Source organism: Sorex araneus, chromosome 2, assembly GCF_027595985.1.
Source record: "Sorex araneus isolate mSorAra2 chromosome 2, mSorAra2.pri, whole genome shotgun sequence".
Classification (NCBI taxonomy): domain Eukaryota; kingdom Metazoa; phylum Chordata; class Mammalia; order Eulipotyphla; family Soricidae; genus Sorex; species Sorex araneus.
In genome coordinates, this window is record NC_073303.1 from 263,280,144 (window position 1) to 263,292,707 (window position 12,564).

At 58.9% G+C, this 12,564-nt stretch overlaps 1 protein-coding gene across 1 annotated transcript; it reads left to right on the top strand.

Annotated features, from left to right (window-relative positions):
• The first annotated feature begins 4,806 nt into the window (after positions 1-4,806).
• TRIM58 (tripartite motif containing 58) lies at positions 4,807-11,839 on the top strand. Its single transcript, XM_004611613.2, has 6 exons — positions 4,807-5,284; positions 7,033-7,128; positions 7,599-7,829; positions 9,066-9,088; positions 9,181-9,281; positions 10,040-11,839. The coding sequence occupies exons 1-6, from the start codon at positions 4,862-4,864 to the stop codon at positions 10,633-10,635; spliced, it is 1,470 nt and encodes a 489-aa protein (XP_004611670.2). The 5' UTR covers positions 4,807-4,861; the 3' UTR covers positions 10,636-11,839.
• Positions 11,840-12,564: the final 725 nt, after the last annotated feature.

Below are 12,564 nucleotides of genomic sequence, written 5' to 3' on the forward strand. Positions count from 1 at the left end.
ACGAGGGCACTGGTACAGACACAAGAGCCCCAGACCTTGTAGACTTGGCTCTCTACAGCCCTCTGAGAGGCTCCAGTACCCAGACCTCCCGCCCTGCTGGCTGCTGTGTCCCTTCCCTATAGACCCCTGAGAGGGTCCCACAGGTCCTGGGGGTCACTCCCTCCGCCCGTGCACATGGATTGTCTTCCTCTCCCTTTGACAAATGACTGGGGTTCCCCAAATCTCGCCTGCACCCACCTGCTCCCTCTACCCTCCGTCAGGACAGTGCCAGCTGCCAGCTGCCCCCACCCCACCCTGAGTCCCCGTGTGTCCACCGCACAGCTCCAAGGCACTGCAAGCGTCCCGCCCAACATTCTGGCCATACAGAGACCATCCGCACACCCAGGGACCCCGGTCTTCTTCAGTGTCTCTGGTAACGAGGAACTCAGCCCCCAGAGCAGGGGATCACCCACCTCTGAGCACTCCCGCGCACTGCAACGGCTTCAGGCAGGAGCTCCACGGAGAAGCAGCTGGCCCGAGGCTCCAGCAGTGTCCCTTTCCCTGCAGGCAGACCACCCTGTTCCCCTCACAGGCCGGCCAGTGCTCAGGCACAGCTCCCAGGGACTGTCAGCAACTCCAGCCACACAGCACCTCTGCAGAACAGGCAGGGGCAGCTCCAGCTCTGTGTTTAACCCCACCACTCACAGCCACCGACACCCAGACCACGAGCCACTGGCCGTCCTCCCCTGCTGGCCCCTACCTGTCTGTCTCCCCAGCACAATGGCCCTGGGAGCTTGCCTGCTGCAGGCCCTGCCTCGCCCGCCTCTGACCCGGGTGAGGGCTCCGTGGTCTGCACGCAAGCGGGGACTTGCCATCTTCTGTGGGGCTGCGGCACTGAGGCAGCAGGCTCTGCTTTCAAAGCCTCCGGGTTTCTGGGGACCTGCCCTTCAGAGGATCCTGCTCCCCAGACGACAGCGAGATGTGTCACTCAAACAGGCAGACAGTGAAGGGGGACTCAGGAGTGCACTCTGCCTGCAGGGGCCCCCGCTGATGGCACTCTTGGGACAGATGCAATCCCAGCTCCTGAAAGTGAGAGTCCCCTAACTCGGGTTTAACTCAGGGTCAGAATCCCTCCAGAGCCAGGGTTTACGCAGTGTGGAGGGCCGGGCAGGGCAGAGGGTCTGTGCTCCCCCGTGGACACATCTGGTCTCAGTCCCTTCAGGGGTGGCACATCCGAAATGCAACTCCGGACTGCAGGGTCACTCAGCATGAAAGCTGCCAGTGGCCAGGCTTGTCCCCCAATCTGTGAGTGGGCCGGTCACGGGGCACAGCAGTTGAGCGGCCGGCCGGGAGTTGGGTTTGGAAGAGGTGCTGCTAAGACAAGGTTCCTGGCCGGACATCCACAAGAAGAGTCAGGACAAACTCCAGGGCTGGAGGCAGAGGTGAGGGCCTAAAGCCCAAGCATTTATATTTGTGCTTAATGCAACTCCTGCTCCAACAATCATCACATGCAAACTTTTCACAAGACTTGAAGGTGAAAAGAAACAGCAGAAGTACCAGTGATACTGTTTGGGTGGGAGACACATCCCTGGGTGTGTAACTCAAGCCCCAGCTTTGCGGAAAATGCAGGGACAGTATCTACAAAAAAGTAATGGGTATGGCCTCACTGCTCAGTCCGAAGAGGCATAAGAGAAGAGCCCAGAAACTTCTGGAAGGGCCTGAGGCTCAACCATGCACTCCTCTGGATTTAGGTCCCACTGATGGCCAACAGGTCTCACTGATCACATGTGAGGACACTTGCTGGGAAAGTCTACATGGTCAGCAGCCTCTTACGGGAAAGTCCCGCCAGGACAGTGGAAGGCGACGTCATCTGAATGAATGGTGGAGAAGCGCCACCATTCTGGGAAAAAGCCCAGTCACGCTGACTCAGCGCTTGTGACAGGCAGAGCTCCTGACCCCCTTCAGCAGGACCACAGGCTCCTCCCCTCACAGCAGCCGTGGGGGTGTGGAGGGGCCTAAGTCACCCACGCCCCCACCCACGGTGAGCAGCTGGAGCCAGAAGCATGTCCACAGGCTGGCTCCTGCCCTCACTGGCCTGGGGTGAAGATAAGGCCAGGAGTGACAGATACAGGGCCAGGCAGTCACTAGCCTCAGAGCTGTGACAGGCTGGCAGTTCCTAGATAACAGGATCTGCTGGGGCAGCTTGGTGGGTCCCTGAGGCAGGCCGGGGGAAGCAGCGAGGGAGAAGGGCAGGCCAGGTACTGACTTACAGAGAAGGGGGCGGGGGAGGGTGGAGGAATTGGTGACTTTACCAGAGTGATTCGGTTTATAAGAGGAATGAAAATGGTCCCACTGTGATAGCAGAAATCCCATAAAGACATGGAGCCCCTGTCCTGTTATTCCGTCTGCCACCGAAAATGAATTCAGCAGGTATCTGTCTTTCTTCTGATTTATTCTTAAGGTTTTTTTAAAAGTGAATTATTAAAAAGACATGCAGCCCCTAGGAAAAATATTTGGGTTCAATCCAAGGAGAGACAGTCAAACTCAACTTTAAGATTCAGTCATGAGAATACGCTTGGTTAGGCTTTAAGGATATGGGGAGGGGGGATGGCTGTGCTCAAGGGGCCTTACAAGGCAGGGTCAGCCAGTGCGAGGCAAGAGTCTGACCCCTATCTGAGCTCGCAGGCCCCTCAGTGAGGCTGTAAGGAAACAGTCCCCACAATCTGTTCTCGCAGCTAGAACAGACGTGATGTGTTTTCACAGGTTTCATCAGTCACCAACTCACTCGGGGTGTCACATCTGACAAAACCCACATTGTGTTCAGCAGCCCTGACTCAGTTTACCACGAAACAGACGACAGGGCAGCTGCTGAGTGCAGCCAGAGCCTTAGTCCCCTTGGCCTCTTGGTGCTCGTCTTGCTGGGGCCCTGGGCAGCCGGGGTTAGAGGTCCACACGGGGTTCTCAAGGCAGAGGCGTGAGGCAATGCTGTGCGTCAGGACACAGTCATTGGGGTTGTGCACGCCCGCCTGACCTCAGCGATGGATCCACGACACAGGGCTTTAAAGACATCATCCCTATCCACGCACAAACGTGGGCCACGATGTTTGTTTCAGAACTTTCACCTGCCGTGGGGGCCCGAGATGGACACTCTGAAGTCCACCACCACTGCCAGTGCCCCGGGGATTTCTGGGACTCACAACAAAAGACTCCCTACCAGCCCCCACCGGGCAGAAACAGGACCTGGTTGTGAGTTAACTGCACATCCCTCCCCTGCTCCAGGCCACTGTCACTTCCAATAACCCACCCTAAACACTGGTGCCTCCGACTTCATTAGCCCCTGGAGAGGCCTGTGAGGTCCGCCCCGGAGCACTCTTTCCTACAAACCCCACTTCAGCCCCATTCTCCTCTAAGACTGCTTCTTCCTTTCCACGGCCCCTTCCCAGACCTCTCAGAAATCACTCTCTCAACTCCACCGACAGGAGCGAAGCAACCAGCACGGCAGGGCCAGGCCTGCACATGGAGTCAGGGTTGTTATTTCCAAGAGCCACATCTTGAGATTAGCAAATGATTTGTTGTTTTGTTCCCAAGCCTCTTGGCACACAATTAGGGAGCCGCATTCCTTCTGAGCCCGCGTGGGGCACACAATGGAGACGAGGAGTTTCAGGACAATTAGCCCAGCACGCGGCTCAGTGACGAGTCTGCAGAGAGCAGACTGCTTCCCTCAGAGTGCAGAGCTGGGAGAGGAACAGCCCACAGGTCACTGCCAGGCCAGGCCCCATGACCACATCTGCTGGACTGCAGTTGGACACGAACACACGAGGCGGGAGAGAGCCCATGCCATCCACCCATTTTGTGACTACACACACAGCTGCCCATAGGAGGTAGTCCAAGCAGAGTAAAGGCAGTAGCTGGGGCCACCATCTTCCTCCTTGATGCCCAACGGATGGCCCAAGTGAGGGGCGCTGACCACCCCAGCCCTGCGCTCCGGCCCAGCCCACCACACCACAACCTGCACCACAGGAACCCTGAGCTCACTCTTCCTCACCCACTGGCCCATACCCATACCCCATACATTGGGCTGCCTTCCCTGGGCATCATTTAGGCCCTGTCCTTTGCCCGCTTCCTGAGAAGAGCAGCCTGAGCCTCACAGCCACTGGGGACCTGAGTCATCATCCTGCCTGCCACCACACCCTTATCTGCTGCCTCTGGCCCCACACAAAGGCGGCTCCCAGCTGGGGGACACAGAGCCAGCCCTGCAGACACCACCCCTGGTCCTGGGGTTCCCCCCCACCGCCTACAGACATCCACCCTGGTCCTGGGGTGTCCCTGGCCTGCAGACACCCACCTTGGTCCTGGGGTTACCCAGGCCTGCAGACACCCACCCTCGTCCTGGAGTGTCCTCTGGCCTGCAGGCTGCTCCAAGCTGGTGGTCACACCCAGTGCCACTGGTGTGTGCACTTCAGTTTTCAGTGGGTTTGCGGGCACTAACTGATGAGATGTGGGGGTCACAGGCCACACATCTGCCCCCCCACCACCCCACACCCAACACCACCAGGGCCATGGGCTCAGGGAACCTTCTATCTCGCGCACACTTGTCCACTCTTGTCCACTTCGACCTCACCAGCACCACTGCAGCCCAGCAACACCGACCCAGCCCTGACCAACCCCGCCCGCTGCCCTATCTCTTTGCCACACGGCACTGCCTGTTCTTGATCAGGCGCCAGACAGGCAGGGCTAGGAAAGCCAAGTCTGGCAAGGCCGAGAGACAGCCCCAGCCGGCCGGGGATGGGGGGCGCGGCCGGGAGGGGTGCGCCGGGAGCCCTGGGCGCGCGGCCCCGCAGTCTCGGGGGGCGCGGGGCGCCGTGACGGGCGGGACCCCGGCATGGCCTCGGGGGCGCCCGGGGAGCGGCTGCGAGAGGAGGCGCGGTGCCCCGTGTGCCTGGACTTCCTGCAGGAGCCGGTGAGCGTGGACTGCGGCCACAGCTTCTGCCTGCGCTGCATCTCCGAGTTCTGCGAGCGCGCCGAGCCCGCGCCCGGCGGCCGCTTCTCGTGCCCGCAGTGCCGCGCGCCCTTCGCGCGCGCCGGGTTCCGGCCCAACCGGCAGCTGGCGGGGCTGGTGGAGCGCGTGCGGCAGCTGGCGCTGGGCGCGGGCCCCGCGGGCGCGCGGCGCTGCGGCCGCCACGGCGAGGAGCTCGGCCGCTTCTGCCACGACGACCAGGTGCCCCTGTGCTGGGTGTGCGACGCGGAGCCCGAGCACCGCGGCCACCGCACCGCGCCGCTGCAGGAGGCGGCCCGCGTCTACCAGGTGCGCGGGGCCGGGCTGGGCGCGGGAGGGAGGAGGAAGGAATGGGGGCGGGGGGCAGCCTCAGTGCACGGCGAGCTCCTCCCAGTGACCCGCGCTGACGACCACCGGCCACTTGGCTCGGGTGTGGGTCGCTCCCCTCTCCTGAACGCGCCCTGCGGCCTTCGCAGGAACCCCTGTTCTGTTCCGACGCCACCTGCCTTGGAGCCGGGGCTGGCGGTGGCTCCTCCCTGCAGAGCTGGTCAGGGGCCTCCCGGGGCACCCCTCGCCCCCGCACTTCTCAGCACACAGCCGCGCGCGAGGCTTGCTTCGCCCGGGGTTCCTTGCTGCACGAGGACTCAGTTCCCTTGAGATTTTCCCTTGGTCTGCCCGGCGCTGCCCCGCACAGAGCAGAGGGCGCCCCAGCTCCCAGCCAGCTCCATGTGCCAGGGCCCAGGGCCCCACGTCATGTTCCCAGCGCGCCCGACTGCACCCGCAGGGCACCCGCCAAGCTCCCTTTCTCACCACGCGGCCTCCCTGCTGGACTTCACAGCAGCAGCAGCAGCAGCAGCAGCAGCAGCAGACACTTCCCCAGTCCATTCCCATCCATCCCTGCCTCTCTGGACGCCCCCTGTGCCCTTCCCGCGGAGCGAGCCACACGCGGTGTGTAAAAGCAGCCCTCACACTTTGCCCGAGTTCTCTGGGAATGAAACACATGTCGTTGCCCTTCAAAGGGCATCAAGGGTTGGGGCTGGAGTGAAAGTGCGGCAGGGGGGAGTTTGCCTAGCACCCGCCACACCAAGCTCCATCCCCAGCATCCCGTAAGGTCTTCCCAGCACTGCCCGGAGTAATTCCTGAGTACAGAGCCAAGGGTTATCCCTGAGCGTTGACAGGTGTGGCCCAAACACTGAAAAACAAAACAAAGGGTATCGAGGGCTGAAATGGTCCCCATTTTTGCTACTGTTTTGCGCCTTGTAGGAGTTAGAACATTCTCTACTTCTTTTTCATTTCACAAAGAATAGCCTGAATGGTTTCTTATGGCAAGCAGTGGAGAGCTTCCTGGATTCATAAGCAAAGATAATGTATCATCTTAACAAATAGAAATGTACAGATGAAAAAAAGAAAATGTACAGACGTGGGGCTGGAGATAGTACAGTATCTAGGTGTCAAGGCACCTAGGAATCTACGGCATCAAGGTGCACTGCCTTGAGCACAGCCAACCCTTGTTCAGTATCTGGCACCACACATGGTTCTCCACTCCTCCGCTCCAGTCCCATAGTGAGCAAGCCCTGAGCACCGCCAGGTGCAGACCCAAACCAAGAGAAAAAGAAAAGAAGCGTACACACATACAGAGCTGCACCCCTTTACCCCAGGGCCCCGGCAGACCTTCCATCCCTCAGATATTGTCAGGGATCCCCACTTGGATTTCCTGTGTGTCTACAAGCACATTTGCTTCCAGAGTTGCTGTCATGTGTCACTGCAGGCATCAACTTCACTGTGATTCTGCAGTGCCACTTAGGTTCCTCCTGTCAAGTACACGGTTGGTCTGTCATTCTCCTCTTCGCAGACTCTGGGCATAGCATCACTGTTTGAGCCCTGCTCAGTGAGAACGCTGCTGGGCACTGCTCTGCTCTTAGCTGGCATCAGCCCTGCAGATCGGAGTTGAGCTCCTTTAGAGTTGGGTGTTCCTAGGACCGATTCGGCTGACCCCCATGTTCAGACACAGACGGTTGTGGCAAGTACTGAAGAAGGTATTTCTTCCTCCAAAACAGGCGAAGCTGCAGATGGCCTTGGAAGTGGTGAGGAAAGATATGCAGGAGGCACTGGCTCAGGAGACCAATGTGGGCAAGAAAATCATCATCTGGAAGGTCAGCGAACACATGAACTCAGGGTATCCCAAAGTGTACGGGCAGCCACAGCTGGTACTGATGCCTCCATCCCCCACCGGGCATTGGCACTGGGCACCGGATGTGGACATGAGGCATGGTGGCACTGGGCGCCAGCAGCTGGCATGGGATAGGGTGGCACTGGGCACCAGCAGTGGGCATGGGTTTGGTGTCACTGGGCACCAGCAGTGGGCATGGGGCAGGGTGGCAATGGGCATCAGCAGTGGGCATGGGCATGATGGCACTGGGCACCAGCACTGGGCATGGGCATGGTGGCACTGGGCACCAGCAGTGGGCATGGGAATGGTGGCACTGGGCACCAGCAGTGGGCATGGGCACGGTGGCACTGGGCACCAGCAGTGGGCATGGGCATGGTGACACTGGGCACCAGCACTGGGCATGGGCAGGGTGGCACTGGGTACGACCTCACGGGCTGCCTTCTCTCTCCCCAGGAGAAGGTGGAGACGCAGAGGCAGCGCTTCCGGCTGGAGTTTGAGAAGTACCGAGGCTTCCTGGCGCAGGAGGAGCAACTGCAGCTGCGGCGGCTGGAGGAGGAGGAGCGTGCCACGCTGGGCCGCCTGCGGGACAGCAAGGGGCGCCTGGGACAGCGGGGCCGGGCGCTGCGGGAGCTGGCCGAGGAGCTGGAGGAGCACAGCCAGCGGCCTGCCCTGGGCCTGCTGGAGGTGAGGCCTTGCCCTGCACGCGGGGCGGGGGGCTGACTCTGTCCCACCGCCTGCCCGGCACGGACGACACGCACTCGGGCCAGCCAGCCTGGCCACAGTCTCCCCTGGAAGGTGACGATACCAGGACACGCCTGCAGTTAGTCCCTCCTGGGAGACGTGTGGGCGCCCGAGTGTGTGCACAGAGCGCCGGGAGGGTGTGGCTGTGGTCACCCGACAGGCCTACCGCAGGTGGACAGGGCTCACACCGAGACTCGTTTCCTGGACGCTCAGTCAGGTCTTTGCTCCTGAGAAACACGTGACCGCACTGAGCACCTCTCAGCACAAAGACGCTGAGGCCACTGACCCAGACCCAAGCTGGGAAGAGTCCCAAGGAACCGAGTCACGCTCTTACCCCACACCTCCAGTGCGGGCCGTGGGGAGGCCGAGGCCACTGGTGCAGAACGCAGGGCTGTCTTCTGCTGCAAGGCCCCGCTCAGAATGACCACAGGGGCTGTCTGCCACTGAGTGCTGCTAGGTGCCCGCTGCCCCCACTCTGGGCTCGGCCTTTTTTTTTCTCTCTCTTCCCGTGCCACCAAATTCATACCTGCTTAAAAGTCCTCAAAAAATGGCGGACACCACGTCGCTTTCCCCCGGGAAGGGAAAGCAAACCGAGAAAGATCTTTCTCCTCCTTGGCTGGCATGGGGCTAGGGCTTAGTTCACAGTCTAGAGACATTGATGGGAGCAGTTGCTGGTACCAAAAGTAGTCTGGCTGGCCTCCAGATCATGGTCAGCAGCAGCAGAGCGGCCATGCACACAAACATGTGACCACCGGGTCGCATCTCAGCAGAGCGCACACCAATATTGTCCCGGCCCGAGACTGCCCACACGCGTTCCCTTGGCCTTTCTTACACACACAGTGCAGGTGGCCTTTTGTGCTTCTTCAGATAAGCTCTGCAGGAACGTGGGGCCCATCCCCACCCCAATTCCCTCTACCCGCACTGCATGGCACTTCCTGCGCTGGCCTGATTTAGGGTGAACCGTCCACGCAGTCACGCCTCTGCTCTCGGATCAGCATGAACCTGGCATGGCCACTGGAAATGGGCGAGGAACGCCAGCCTGATTCTGTCTCTACTAAGCAGGCAGCAGCTGTCCCCTTGGACTTAACTGAGTCCTTTCAGCAGCTGCAGGCACCGGTCAGAGGGGCTAGGCCGGGGCCGAGTGCAGAGGAGCCAACGCAGCCCTTTTCTCCTTTACAGGGCGTGCAGGAGGTGCTGACCCGGTAGGTGGACCTGTGCTGGGGCCTGGGAGAGCGGCTGGTTGCGAGGCCCCCTGTCCCAAATTGCCCCGAGACTCAGTCTGTGCTGTTCCCAGAAGCCACAGTGTCCCGCGGCCAGAGCCGGAGACCATCGCCATGGAGCTGAGGACCATGTGCCGCATCCCTGGCATGCGGGAGATGCTGAAGAAGTTTCAAGGTGGGCGGGGCCACAGGGCAGGGCTGGGCTGCAGGGTGCTGTGGGGACTGTCAGGGTGCCCACAGCTGACCGCTAAAGCCTGCCTGGCGTGATGTGGAGCCCCATGCCCACTGGGGGGTGGCGCTCCCATGCCCACCACCTCCCCCAGGTTCACCACGGGCACCCACAGCCCCTTCCTGTGGCTCAGCTCAGGACAAGGGGCACTGGAGGAGTCTGCTGCTGCCTGGGACCAGTGTCCCCGAAGGTGGGACAGTCCAAGTGAGCCCCACTCCTGGGCCAGCTCTGTCGGGCGTGATTCTGACACGGGCCACTGAGTCCCACACACGCGCTGGCCAAGCAGTGTGCTGGAGGGCGGCTGCATGCCGGGCTGCTCTGGAAGCTTCCAGGTGTGAGTCCACATCAATGAGATCTCAGCTGTGAGTGGGCACCGGGTAGCTCCCAAGGAGATCCAGCTCCACACTGCAGCAAGAAGGCCCTGCAGGCCATGGACAGACATGAGCGAATCAGAACGCCCCCTGTGTCCTGTGGCACCAAGGACAGTGAGTTTCAGTGAGGTGGCAGTGAGCCAGTGCCACGGAGGGCAGCGAGACACACTAAAGTGATGAAATGCTCAGAGTGGGGGCGGGGCGGGGTGAAACCTCAGCCTCCTGTGGGCGCTGCTCGGGGCGGGAGGAGCCTGGCTTCTCTCCGGGTCGCATCTTGCTGAGCTCCCGGCTGTCTCCTCTGTGCCTCAGGGATCCAACTGTTTCTCTCCACAGTCGATGTCAAGCTGGACCCCGTCACAGCGCACCCCAGCCTGCTGCTGACGGCTGACCTGCGCAGAGTGCAGGACGGGGAGCTGTGGAGGGACGTCCCCAGCAACCCGGAGCGCTTCGACACCTGGCCCTGCGTCCTGGGCCTGCAGAGCTTCTCGTCGGGGAGGCACTACTGGGAGGTGGCGGTGGGCGAGCGGGCAGAGTGGGGACTGGGAGTCTGCCAGGACTCGGTGCTGAGGAAGGGGGAGGCCACGCCCTCCCCCGAGAACGGGGTCTGGGCCATGTGGCTGCTGAAGGGGAACGAGTACATGGTCCTGGCCTCCCCGTCCGTGCCCCTGCTGCACCTGGAGCGGCCGCGCCACGTGGGCATCTTCCTGGACTACGAGGCCGGGGAGGTCTCCTTCTACAACGTCACCACCGGGGCTTACATCTACACGTTCAACCAGCTCTTCTCGGGCCTCCTGCGGCCCTACTTCTTCATCTGTGACACGACGCCTCTCATCCTGCCCCCTCTGTCGGAAGCCGAGACACAGGCTGGGGCGCCGGGGTCTGGGGCTGCTCCTGACCCAGCTCGTCACAGACAGGAAGAAGCTTCCTGAAGTTCTGTTCCTGTGTGGGAGGCCGGGCGGCGGCTCCTGCAGGGCGGTAGACGAGAGCCTCCCCGGACAGGCAGAGCAGCTACCCAGGCACATCAGGAGCGGCTGTCTCCGCGCTTTCGCATGCAGCGCCACGCAGTGCCCATGGACTTCTCCGCAACAGACTGGCCCTCGCTGGCACAGTTACCCCGTTCCCTGTCCTTGGAACACCCCTTCAGGTCTGCCGTGGGTGAAGGCTGTGAAATGGTTCAGAGCGGTCCAGATCTTCAGATCTTATCCAAGCACCTCTCTGCTCTCTCCTCTGCCCTTTCTCTTTCCTCCTCCCCTCCCCTCCTCTCTCCTCTCCTCCTCCCTTCCTCCCTTCCTTTCCTCCCTTCCCTCCTCCCCTCTCCTCCCCTTCTGTTTCCTCTTCTCTCTCTCGGCCTCTGTGTACCTACGCTCTGATTCATGCTCATTAGTTTTGTTTAGAATTATATTTTCTTCTGTAGTAATATATTCTGAAACGTTTTATATGTCTGATACCTATGGCTATAATTAATCACTTGTCAAATCCTCCTAGTTCTGGGGTTGAAATTTGAAAACTGAAATTCAATTATCTGAATTTGATACTACTGATTTACAGAGCATACCTTTGTCACTTCCAATATTTTTCCTTTAGTTTTTGAAACATATACTACCATTGAATACCTCAGAATCCCGGCCACTGTCTTTTGGGCACAATTCTTCATTAGTTGTAAGACTTCAAACCACACACACACACACACACACACACACACACACTCACTCACACTCTGGTTCCTTTGTGTATTAATCTTAAGATGCCGGGAAAGTGTTAAGGTGATGTCCAGTATGATTCAGTAAATTGCAAGGCTTTAGAGATAGTGCTGTAGGGTTAGGGTTAGTACAGTGGGTTAAGTGTTTGCTTTGCTCATGGCTGACCCAGGTTCAATCCCCAGTGCCTCAAATGGCCCCCTGATGACTACTGGGTATGACCCCAAAATCAAAATAAACCCACTTTTCCACTGAAGACAATTATAAAGATGCTGATAATGATGAGAAAATGACAATGTTTGGGCTTTCTGAAAGTGTACTCTGCACTTGATACATTCCTAATGAAATCTTAAAGTTAGAAAGTCATTGTCCTGCCATCTTTTTGTATGATGTTTATACAGAATGTTTAAATGCTAAACAATGATTAAATAATGGCAAATCCGGATTGTGTGTTCCTGATCTGCATTCGTCCACATAGCCCTACCCTGGGTTCTAATGTCTTGTTTCTAGGGAGGTTCAGGCCCAGGCCTTCCACACTAGGCTCCTGGAGACCTCTCTTGGCCCCTGTCCTCTTGTTCTTAACTTGTCCTTCAATGTCCTCCCTGACCCCAAGGTTGTTCTATGCGATGTTGCTTAGTTTCCACATGGGTGTGGTTTTCCTGACTTTGTCCTTCGGTTATTTAATAGTTCACAGTTGTACAACTTGATCCAAAAATAAGCACAATGTAAATATTTTCAGCATAGAAATTCATTTTTAAAACGTTTTTGAAAACTTTTAATTGAGTGGGGCTGGAGCGATAGTACAGCGGGGAGGGCATTTGCCTTGCACGAGGCCAACCCGGGTTCGATTCCCAGCATCCCACATGGTCCCCTGAGCACCGCCAGGAGTAATTCCTGAGTGCAGAGCCAGGAGTCCCTGTGCATTGCCGGGTGTGACCCAAAAAGCAAAATAAAAAATTTAATTGAGTAACCATGAGATACGAGGTTACAAAGTTGATCATGGTTGGATTTCAGTCATACAGTGTCCCAACACCCATCTGTCCCTTCACCAGTGCACATTTCCCACCACCAATGTCCCACCCCCCACCTCTATGGCAGACAGTTTTCTTCTATCTCTCATTTTTAGGCACTGTGGTTTGCAATATAGTACAGAAATAGTAT